The sequence below is a fragment of the Nycticebus coucang genome, chromosome 10 (genome assembly GCF_027406575.1).
Source record: "Nycticebus coucang isolate mNycCou1 chromosome 10, mNycCou1.pri, whole genome shotgun sequence".
Lineage (NCBI taxonomy): Eukaryota > Metazoa > Chordata > Mammalia > Primates > Lorisidae > Nycticebus > Nycticebus coucang.
This window is the reverse complement of record NC_069789.1, coordinates 121,395,277-121,407,342: the sequence shown is the minus strand read 5'-3', so window position 1 is coordinate 121,407,342 and position 12,066 is coordinate 121,395,277. Positions and strand designations below refer to the sequence as shown.

At 49.2% G+C, this 12,066-nt stretch overlaps 1 protein-coding gene across 2 annotated transcripts in view; it reads left to right on the top strand.

Annotated features, from left to right (window-relative positions):
- CD177 (CD177 molecule) overlaps positions 1–8,045 on the top strand; it is a 31,528-nt gene extending 23,483 nt beyond the window's left edge. For both annotated transcript variants that reach the window (XM_053607127.1, XM_053607126.1), the window contains 4 exons: positions 5,674–5,814; positions 6,735–6,920; positions 7,019–7,153; positions 7,585–8,045. In XM_053607127.1, coding sequence (XP_053463102.1) covers positions 5,674–5,814; positions 6,735–6,920; positions 7,019–7,153; positions 7,585–7,802 — 680 coding nt within the window. In that variant the 3' untranslated portion in view covers positions 7,803–8,045. The remainder of the gene's footprint in view (positions 1–5,673; positions 5,815–6,734; positions 6,921–7,018; positions 7,154–7,584) is intronic.
- Positions 8,046–12,066: the final 4,021 nt, after the last annotated feature.

Below are 12,066 nucleotides of genomic sequence, written 5' to 3'. Positions count from 1 at the left end.
ACACATGCACCACACACACTTCTCATCCCACCCGAAAGTGCACACACTACACAAGCCACACGTATGCCACCTAGCACACAGCTATTATGCTGAAAATAAGTGTTCTTAACTTATACCCACATCCTGCCATCGTTCAGCACCGGAGCCAGATCTTAGAGGATGTTTTGCCTTCCCTGGTTAAGTTCAGTTCAGCAGTTAGGAAATATGTAGAGAGCATCACCAAGACTGTGGGAGATAGAAAGGCTGACTTCTCAGCTGGGCTCGCCACCTCCATCCACGGGGACTCGCAGACACACCATCCCTGTGGGCTCATCAAGACCACCAAAGATGAAAAGAGCCCAGAGGCACCCCAAAACAGGGCAAGGTCACTGGGACTATCCCTGTGCATGGAGAGTCAACAGGTGGGGCAGGACTGAGCCCTTCAACAAAGCTGAAACCTTTGAACTCCTGATCGATAGTTTAGACTTTTTTTTTTATTAAATCATAACTGTGTACACTTATGGGGTACAATGTGCTGATTTGCTGTACAATGTGGAATGCTTACGTCAAACTGATTAGCATAACCATCACCTCACTTACTTATTTGTTGTGGTAAGACATTTATACTCTACTCTTAATAGTTTTAAAATGTACCATTGCATTGTGCACAATAGGTGAGGTCCTACCAAATCCCCTCCTTCCTTCTGCTCCCCCCACTCTCCCTCCTCTTCCCTCCTTTCTGGACTATAGTTGTGTCTTATCATTCAAATGAATGAGTAGGTGATTATATATTGGTTTCATAATATTATTGAGTATATTGGATACTCCCCCATTCTTGAGATACTTTACTAAAAAGAATATGTTCCAGTTCCGTCCATGTAAACATAAAAAATGTAAAGTCTCCATCCTTTTTTATGGCTGCATAGTATTCCATGGTATACATATATTACAATTTGTTCATCCATTCATGGGTCGGATGGGCACTTGGGCTGCTTCCACGACTTGGCAATTATGAATTGGGCTGCAATAAACATTCAGGTACAAACGTCTTTGTTGTAAAATGATTTTTGATCATTTGGGTATATACCTAGTAGAGGAATTGCAGGATTGAATGGTAGATCTACTTTTGGTTCCTTGAATGTTATCAAAACTTCTTTCCAAAAAGGCTATATTAGCTCGCATTCCCACCAGCAGTGTAGAAGCGCTCCCTTCTTTCCACATCCATGCCAACATCAGTAGTTTTGGGATTTTGTGATGTGGGCTAATCTTACTGGAGTTAGATGATATCTCAAAATGGTTTTGATTTGCATTTCTCTGATGACTAAAGATGATAAGCATTTTTTCATGTGTTTGTAGGCCATGTACCTGTCTTCTTCAGGGAAGTTTCTGTTCAAGTCTCTTGCCCACAAAGAAACAGGGTTATTTGTTTTTTTCTTATTGATTGGTTTGAGTTCTCTGTGGATTCTAGTTATCAGACCTTTGTCAGAAACACAACCTGAAAATGTCTTCTCCCATTCTGAAAGCTGTCCGTTTGCTTTACTGTGCTCTTGGCTGTGCAGAAGCTTTTCAGTTTGATTTGATCCCAGTAATAACATTTTTGGTGTTGCTTCAATTGCCAGGGGGGTCCTCCTCATAAAATATTTTCCCAAGCCAATTTCTTCACGTGTTTTCCCTGCACTCTCTTCTAGTATTTTTATAGTTTCATGTCTTAAATTTAAATCTTTTAATCAGCGAAAATCAATTTTTGTTAATGGGGAAGGTGAGGATCCAGTTTCAGTCTTATACAGGTCGCCAGCCAGTTCACCCAGCACCATTTGTTAAATAGGGAATCTTCCACCCATTGAAAGTTTTTGATAGGCTTGTCAAAGATCAAATGACAATAAGTGGCTGGGTTCGTCTCTTGGCTGTCTATTCTGTTCCATACATCTACCTCTCTATTTTTGTGCCAGGACCATGCTATTTTGATCTCTATAGATTTATAATATAGCCTGAAGTCTGATAATGTGTATCTCCTGATTTTTTTTTTATTTCCGAGTAATGTATTAGCTTTTCAAGGTTTTTTCTGATTCTATATAAAATGAAGTACTATTTTTTCAAGATCTTTAAAGTATAAAATTAATGCTTTAATAGGGATTGCATTAAATCTGTAGATAGCTTTGGATAGTATGGACATTTTAACAATGTTGATTCTTTTCAGCCATGAGCATGGCATGTTTTTCCATTTTTTAACATATTCAGCTGTTTCTTTTCTCAGAGTTTCGTAATTTTCTTTATAGAGATTTTTCATGTCCTTTGTTAGGTAAATTCCAAGATATTTCATCTTCTTTGGCACTACTGTAAAAGGAATAGAGTCCTTGACTATATTCTCAGCTTGACTATTGTTGGTATATATAAAAACTACTGATTTGTAAGTATTGTTTTTGTATCCTGAGATGCTGCTGTATTCCTTGATCACTTCTAAGAGTTTTGTAGTTGAGTCCCTAGGGTTTTCCAGGTATGAGATCATCCAACTTGGCGCCTGTAGCTCAGCAGCTAGGGACACTGGAGCTAGTGGATTTGAATCCAGCTTGGGCCTGCCAAACAACAATGACAACTACAACCAAAAAAATAGCTGGGCGTTGTGGCGGGCACCTGTAGACCCAGCCACAACGCCCAGCTTGGGAGGCTGAGGCAAGAGAATCGCTTAAGCCCAAGAGTTTGAGGTTGTGTGAACTGTGACACCATAGCACTCTACTGAGGGCAAGAGCTTGAAATCTGTCTAAAAAAAAAAAAATCATATCATCCTCGAAGAATAAGAGTTTAGTCTCCTCTGACCCCATTTGGGTACCCTTGATCGCCTTCTCTTGCCTGATTGCCATGGCTAAGACTTCCATTACAATGTTGAATAGCAGTGGAGACAGTGGGCATCCTTGTCTAGTTCCAGGTCTGAGTGAAAATGTTTTCAATTTTATTCCATTCAATATGATATTAGCTGTGGATTTGCTGTAGATGGCCTCTATCAATTTAAGAAATGTTCTGTCTAAGCCTATTTTCTTAAGTGTTCTGACCATGAAAGGATGCTAAATCCTTTCCTTGGGGAAACTGGCTTGCTTGCTCTGCTGGGATGAAATTGGTTTTCCTCTCACCTTTCTAATACGTTATCACTCCATTTGTTAGCAACCCACTACCCTAAGTTCACCCAGCCTTTCCCTCTGTACAATCTTCCTGGGGAACTGGGATACTTTTAACCCTGTCTTTTGGCATCTTTCCATTTTGCATATATACTTTGTGTTAGAAATCAATAAAAGCCTTCTGAAGAAGCCAGAGAATTGCTGCATTGTCCCAATCTGCCACTCTCCAGGCATTTTCAGATCCTATGTCTTAAGCTTGTGTAGATTATTGTGAAAGCAATGTTTCCACTGTTGGCTCTCAACCCAGGTCGGGAGACTCCCACACAAGACCAGGCATCAGAAGCCAAGATGGAGGGTGGTCACAAGAATGTGGGGAGTGAGTGGTGTCGGGGGAGCTCCATGGAGACAGAGAGCTCTTGAGCTGTGGGGTGGAGAGGTCTGCTCCCCTAGAGCGGCCAGGGCAGCAGCCCATTTTGAAGAACGAAGGTGCTAGAATGGGGACGCCCTTGACTGCCCACCTGAGGAACTGGGCAGCGGCCCCAGTGAGAGAAGGTCAGCACCCAGCAGTTAAGAGCCTGGAGTGGGAATCTGGGAGATGTGGGTTCATTAGTCCCCACTCTGTCACTGGATGGGTTTTGAGTATTGACATCATCTGAATATCAAAAGTCTCACTGAGCCTCTTTCCCTGAACTTGGAGAAGGAGGTGGATGCAAAGGCCCTGAGGTGGGCGTGTGCTGGTGGTGTATTCCCTGGGAATCCTGCCTGAGACCTCCAGGGGCATCTAAGGCCTCGCTCCTTCCAGCCCTTGGGTTTTCTTCACTTTGGGCTCCTGCTGTGGCGCATTTTGGGCAACCTGTGCCCTCACACCCAGCCTGCTCCCTCTCTTGTGCCTTCTGAGAACTGTTCTATCTTCCGGGGGTACCCTTCTCTCCTGCACTCAGTCCCTGACATCTTGTTTTGCCAGAACCAGGAGGACAGTGTGGGCATAGCAGAGTGCCCGAGGTGAAGGGCAGGACACCTGGATGGGGGCTAGTGGGAGGCCCCATCATACAGGGGCCCCTGGGACATTTTAAGGAGTTAGAATTCTATTCTGGAGCGGGATGCTGACCTACTGGAGTTCCCGGAGCAGAGGAGTGATGTGAACTGACCTACTTGTAGTGAGCATCTCTCTGCCTATGGGTGGAGAAGAGGGTGGGCTGGGGGCAGTGCCAGGTACAGGGAGAGCCTCGGGAGGCAGGAGCCAGCCAATGGGTTTGGACCTGGCTAGAAGCAACAGAAGTGATGACAAGTGGTTGGGGTCTAGAGATATTTTGCAGCTTAAGCCAGAAGGATTTCCTGAGGGACACAACGTGAGGTAAGAGAGAGAGAATTGTGAAGGATGGCAGTGGTGCTTCCAGCTTGGGAGAAAAGAGCCACCATCGGCCAAGATGGGAAGTCGGGGCAGGAGGTGAAAAGGGCAAGGATGAGGCCTGGGGGAGGGGAGCTGGAGCCACAGTTTTGTCATCTGTGAAGTGGGGAGATGAGCAGCCCTCCTTCTTGGGGCTGCCTTGAAGGTTACAGGTGTTGATGGACATGGAGTCCTCAGCTGAGGAGTTTCTGTATCTGGGACATGTCACTGCTGATCTGCAATCACCTTGAGAGAAGGCTGAGGCTGCGGTTTTCTCCCAGACTCCCGAGGGTCAGCAGGGCCAAGGAAGCTGAAGATGGTCTTCAACACCTGTCTTGTCTTCCCCACCACCCAGCCCAGCACCAATCAGAATGCCTCGTTCCAAGCCAACTCTGTCACTTAACTAGTTGTGTGACACTGGACAGCCACATAACAATGAGGATGATAGATTTTTTTTTTTTTTAGACAGTCTCACTCTGTGCCCTGGGTAGAGTGCTGTGGCACCATAGCTCACAGCAACCTCCAACTCTTGGGCTCAAGAGATCCTCTTGCTTTAGCCTTCCAAGTAGCTGGGACTATAGGCACCTGCCACAATACCCAGCTAGGTTTTCTGTTTTTAGTAGAGACGGGGTCTCACTCTTGCTCAGGCTGGTCTTGAACTCCTTGAGCTCGAGCAATCTGCTTGCTTAGGCCTCCCAGAGTGCTGGGATCATAGGCAGGAGCCACCGCCTGGCCAACAATAAGGATGTGGTGATGACAGAAACACCACCTACTTTGCGGGTTGCTGTGAACGAATGAGGTGATGTAGATAAGGTGAACTCCTTGAGCGGCTTACAGGGGTTCCAGCGGCTCAGTACATGCCAGGCATTGAGCCTTTCTGTTTAGAAAACTGGGTTTCTCAATGAAAAGCAACTTGGTCTCTGGCTGCCTTCCTTATTATCCCCATAAGAATCCTTTCCCACCTGTGAGGAGAGGCAGGCTTCCTCAAGGGCCCCTGAGAGGAGGGCCCTGTGGTGTTCAAGCAGAAACGGAGTGAACAGTGCAGGTGGGGTTCAGAGTTCCAAGTCCCTTCTATGTCTGAGATGGAGGGAGTCTGTGGCCGGGCCACCTGGAACGTGACTCAGAGTGTGATCAGCTTTCCTAGCATGGAACCTGAGGGACAGGCTGACACAGACCATAATGATCTCCTCTCCCCAGCTACTCTGACCTGTTACAAGGGAATCAGCTTTAATATGCGGGACAACTTGACTTACACACCCGTCGACTGGACCTCAGACTTCACGAAGACATGTGACGCCGGGCAGGTGTGCCAGGAGACGATGCTACTCATAGATGTAGGTGCGTGGCTGGGTGGGAGGGCCACACACCTAGGCTGTGCCCCCCACAGTCCCACCCTGGATCCTGTCCCCTGAATTTCCTGCTCTGTTCCCCTCAGGCTTGGAGTTCTCAGGCCAAGTCTTCCTCTCTCTGTGCCTTGGTTTCCCCTAATGAGAACAGAGGGTGAAGCTATGGCAGTGAAAGTGCCTGCTGTGCTGGGTAGTTGTGCAGATAAGTGTGGTGACCACAGCAAGAGCTGAAGGACCTCAGGGACTTATACACTCAAGAAATGTTTATCAGGCACCTGTTTTAGGCACTGCAGAGGCAATAGCATCTGCTTTCCAGCAGCTTTACATGCCTCAGGAAACAGGAGAAAAAACCCAATAGGAGCAGAATATGAATATGGAGATTAGAGTTCTGGAGAGAAATCCAGCAGGGAAAAGGAGAGAGGGAAGTTGAGGGGAAAGCTGCAGTTTTAAGATGAGTAGTGGCCAGGTGTGGTGGCTCCCACCACCAGTAATACTAGCTCTATAGGAGGCCAAGTGGATTGCTTGAGTTTGGGAATTCGAGACCAGTCTGAGCAACAGTGAGACCCCATCTCTAAAAAATTAACCGAGTGTTATGGTGGTCGCCTGTAATCCCAGCTTCTCAGAAGGCTGAGATAAGAAATTTGCTTGAGCCCAAAATTCGATATTGCTGTGAGCTATGTCACCATGGCACTCTACCCAGGGTGACAGAGTACCCCTCCCAAAAAATTAGCAAGAGTTGGGAGCTGTGGGGAGGACCGTGCATGAAGCATGACCACCCTGTGCTTCTGTGGTCAGGGGACCTGCATCCACCGTGTGCCTGGCAGCACGTAGAATTCAGGAGTTCTGCTCTGATCCCCTGCCCCCCTCAGAGCCGCCCTCCCTGGCCCAGCTTTCCCTCTCTTACTCCCTCAGGACTTAAATCACTCCTATTGTGGAGCAAAGGCTGCAGCCAGGGTAACGCTCCGGACCCCCAGACCACCTCCTTGCATGCAGGCCCCACCGGGGTGCTTGTGGCCTCCTATGCCCACTTCTGCTCCTCTGACCTGTGCAATAGAGCCAGCAGCAGCAGCGTCCTGCTGAAGTCTCTCCCTCGTCCAGGTATGGTATCCAGGGACATGGAGAGACACACATGCTCGAGGCGGTGGCTGCAGCGCAGAGCAGAGCTGTGTGCCCCCAACCTTCTCGCTGTTTTCCAGCTGCTCCTGAGCCAGGAGACCTGCGGTGTGCTAGCTGTGTGCAGGCCTTTGGACACTGCTCTGATCACTCCCCTAACATTGTGTGCCCTAAGGGCACTACTCATTGTTACAATGGCCACATTCATATCCAAGGAGGTGAGTTCTGAAAGCTAGATCCCAAGGAGGAAGGGGCTGGATGCCTGTATTCATTGATCCTGAGGTGGGAGAGGGTGGAGTCCTGGCCCTAGGGTCTGAAGGAGGAGGGATTTGGGGAGGAGGGGCTGGTCCTGGACCCCTGGGTCTGAGGGAGGAGAGACTGGGGCTGGACCCCTTCATCTCAGGGAGGAGAGGCTGGTCCTGGACCCCTGGGTCTGAGGGAGGAGGGGCTGGGGCTGGACCCCTTCATCTCAGGGAAGAGAGGCTGGTCCTGGACCCCTGGGTCTGAGGGAGGAGGGGCTGGGGCTGGACCCCTTCATCTCAGGGAGGAGAGGCTGGGGCTGCACCTCTGGGTCTGAGGGAGGAGGCTGGGTTACACGTGTAGCTGTGCTGGACTTGATGTCCTCTCTGACTCAGTCTTCTCCCTCTAGGTGGGTTGACTACCTCTGTGGCTATTGAGGGCTGCGTGGCCCAACCTTCCACCTCCTTGTTAAACCACAGCAGGAATATTGGGATCTTTTCTGTGCGTGAGGATGAACTGTATTCTGTTTCCTCAACTGTAGCTGCCTCTGCCACCTTCCTCACTCGGGTGATGGGCTTGGGCCTAGCCCTGGCTTTTTGGTGTGGGGGACTTTGCCTTTTCAGCTAACGGCATTCCTCCATGACTCTTAACGCCTGCTGACCACCCAAGCCCAACCCTGCCTCTGAACTCACAAGCTAATGGTCTTGGACAACAAATTATTTTCCCATCCTCTTCATGACATACCACCCTTCCAAATATATGTCATCACCTGATGATAATATATCACCTGGGAGCAGCTGAATTTGCCCTATGGGAGAGGGGACATTCAAGGAGTGGCCATGTGTATGTGATAATAAAGACCTGTCCTTTCTCCAGGCTGGGATTTCTCTCTGGGAGGGGAGGGCAGGGCTCCTGGAGGTCTGGCATGGGGCAGGACAGGCCTCTGGTGAGAAAATCCTTACCCAAGGCCCGACCTCCATTGGTCTGATGCACACGTCCATTCTGGCTTAGCAGGGTCTTGAGGGTGCTGCAGCCAAAGGTATTTGTTGTCACCATGACCAACAGGGGCAGATGTGCTGAGACCAAGGAGGTTTCCGCCCTGGTAGTCAGGGTCCCAGCACACACGGAGGGGTCACTTAGTCTGAGAACATGCAGGAGAGGAGGGTTCAGGCGTGAGTTGCTTAACCACAGGGACACATGCTGAGAAGCACATCATTAGATGATTTTGTCATTGTGTGAACATCACGGAGTATACCACACAAACCCAAATAGTGCAGCTGTGCCACACCTGGGCTATATGGTACAGCAGTGGCTACTGGGCTGCAAACTGTACAAATGTTACTGGCTGGATACTGTAGGCAACAGGCACAATGGTGAATATGTGTGTTGGTAAACATGTCTACGCCTAGAAAAGGCACAGTTCAATTATGGATATTATAATCATATGGGACCATCATTGTGTATGCAGCCCATTGTTGGCTGAAAAACAGTTGCTATGTGGCATGACAGTAATGGGGCAATTGACATAAGGTCTTGAGAGAAGAACAAAAGGGTTAGCACCATTTCTCAGGCCTGTTACCACCCTAGGCAGGAAAGAGGGTGGAGAAGGAGCCACTGCTGGAACCTGCAGAGAGAAACTTCAGAGAGGGTTGCCCGACAGGAGCTCTGATCTCAGGCTTAAAAATGCATCCAGCCATAGTGTCACCATGGGTAGGGAGCTGGGAAAGTGACATTCCAGCCTCGCTCAGTGTCCTCCCTGGTCTCCTGTAGGGGTTCTCAGGAGCTGCCATTGATCCAGTCCCTACACACACACCACACACACACACACACACACACACACACACACACACACACACACACACAGTGCACAGCAGGCAGACAGCAGAGGAAACACATCCAAAGGAGCAGAAAGTGCCCAGCACAGTTCACCCTGTCCCCTCAGCACCCAGCCTTCTCCCTTGCGCAGTTGGACATCAGAGTCCTCACCTGTCACTCAGTCACTGTAACCCTGCATTGGTGACAGTGCGGCCCTCCTCCCTCCATGTTGCACTGCCTGTTCTTACACAGCAAGAGGAAGATGAGGGAGGAGATGACTTCACAGAGAGCTGCCAGGATCCTGGGAACAGAGCTGGGGGCACTCAGAGCTGTCCCCATCCAGCACCCCTCCCGTAGCCCCACCACCTCCAATGCCTCAATTTGTACAGTGTTGGCTCCTGCTGTGGGGCCAACCCTTCATCCCTACAGGCAGTGAGTCTTGATTGAGCCTTGGATGGTCTTGTCTTTACTGATTAGTTTCCCACTGGCCAGGGAAAATGTGATGTTTCAGCAGCACAAGGAACACAGAATGGTCAGTGGGCAGTCACGGCGTTGACTGGTTCGAGCATGAAGGGCCTCACCCACACCACCCACCCAAGGTCACAGGGACAAGGAGTAAACGTTCTCTCAGTGGGTTGGTAGGTATAATAGTGGAAGGGACAGTCCTTATTCTTCCTTTATTTCCTGGGCCCATGCATCTAGCTATAGGGGAAGTGACACAATGGATTGGCCCTTGGTTTAAGATGCAAGGCATTCCCTGGTGGATATCAAGGTGTGATCTCCCCCTGGTGTCCTGATAAGCGTCTCGTAGGCCATTGAATCATTCTGAGAAGCCACCATCTCCATGTATAGGGGGCACCTGGGAAGGTGGGTTCCCTGGGTGTGAATTAATTACCTCACTTTCTTTGCCTTAAGATATGTCCTTTAGTTGGAAGCGAGACTGCATGGGACACCACAGCCCCAGAAAAGGCCCCTCTCACTCCCAGAATGGCAGTGTTCACAGCAGCACTGAGAACAGGGCAGGCCGCTGGAACCCCCAATCAGTGTCTGTCCCTATGAGGATAAAGCTCTGTCCCCTTCTTGAAGGGATACATCCTGTGTAGACAACCTACCCTCGTGATCAGTTAGTTCTGCTGTAAAGTGACAACTTTCTGGGGGCTTAGCACTGACCTCTGCCTGAAATGGGTTTGATGCTGGGCATAGTCTATGGCCAGAGTAGCTGAGGGAGACCTCACTCATTCATTGTAGTGTATAGGGCTCCACCTCTCTCCACACGGCCATTCTGCACCTGGGCCCACTGAACAGGATCAGATGGGGGAGAAGCTGCCTGACCTCATCCACTAAATACCAAGAGCCTCTTCTTCAGAACCTGTGCTCTCTGAGCATCAGTGTGGGACAGCTGATATCTGTGCCTATCCCCAGAGGACCATCTGCATATTCTCTGTATCAACTTTATACTTTTATTCTTTTCACATGCCTGACCACGTGGCCCACCCTGAGTCCATGCAGGAGGGGACCTAAAGCCATCTCTGAAGTTCTGTGCACTTGAAGGGCCTCCCTACATCACCTTTTCAGGGCCACCTGAAGTAGACACAGATGCAGATGCCACCCACATCTGCCTGGTGCCAGCTCACCATGTGAATCCATTTGTAAGCCTGGTCTATACTTCCCTCCTCTGTAAGGAAGCCACAGGGGACACCCCTGAACCCATAAGAATGGTGAAGGGAGACACAGGAGGGACAGATTTGGTGGGAGTCTGAGTCAACCACTGGGGCATTCACCTGTGCCCTCCTTGACCCAATGCCATACACACCTTCCCATGGATGACAGGTGCTGCTGTGCACACCCACTGTCCTTCATGGCTTGGTAGCCCATACACTACCCAGGACACGATGTGCAGTTCAGGTCCCAATGTCCTTGGTGGCCTGTGGTCAGGCATTTGTGCTCCTCTGGACCTACTAACAAGCTAGGAGCTGCTTTTTATTTTGTTTTATTGAGACAGTCTCACTCTGTTGCTCTCAGTAAAGTGCCATGGTGTCATAGCTCTCAGCAACCTCAAACTCTTAGGCTTAAGTGATCCTCTTGCCTCAGTGTCCTGAATAGCTGGGGCTACAGGTGCCTGCCACAGTGCCTGGCTATTTTTAGAGGCAGAGTCTCGCTCCTATGCAGGTGGATCTCAAACTCCTGAGCTCAGGCAATCCACCTGCCTGGGCCTCCCACAGTGGCTAGATTTACAGAAGTGAGCCACTGCACCCGGCCTCACACACACGTCTTATTTCTATGTCACCAGGCATACTTGCTACATTTCATTGACTGTGTCCAAGGAAATTAACATGATGTCTTCCATGTAGTGAACCAGTCTGTTATTCCATAGAAATTCAAGTGTTCGAAGTCCCTTTGAATCACAAAATAGAGCAGGAGAACTGCCCAAACCAGGAGGCCACAAATTGAAACATGAATGTAAATGCTTCTCATTGTCTTTGCCAGTAAACACAGAAAACTGCACTGTTAGACCCATAGTTGCATATCCAGGGTCTGAAAGAACCCACGGCCAGAGGGTTCTTTCAGCTTCCGATGTCACTACCACTTACGACTGCCATAAACTGCCATGGCCTGCAGTCATTCTCCACACCCTGCTGCAGTGGCCCAACACATGCCATAGATGGAAATGTAGTAGCACCCCAGGCCCCTGTGTCTCTCAGGCCTTGATGTTGGCACTAACCTCAGGAAATCCCTTCAAGGTGCTTTATTGCTTCTGATTTGTTCCCTTGGTAGATGGTGATAGTGCCAGGATTATTATTACCTTTTGGCTTTTTCTACCACAATGGGCCTCATTCCAAAGGGAACCTACGTGGGGATTGTTTTCTGGTTCTCTACTCCTATGATACACCCCGGGAGGACAGACATAACAGCAAGATGAATCCATCTATCTCCTGACCTGGTTTACAATGGGGATTAGCATCCCCATTATCCAAATAATCCCCAGAAGGTATGAAGATTTCCCTTTGACCAGGGCCCAACTCAGACACACACAGGGGCCCCAGGTCTCTCCAGTGTGGGAAAAGATGCACTATCT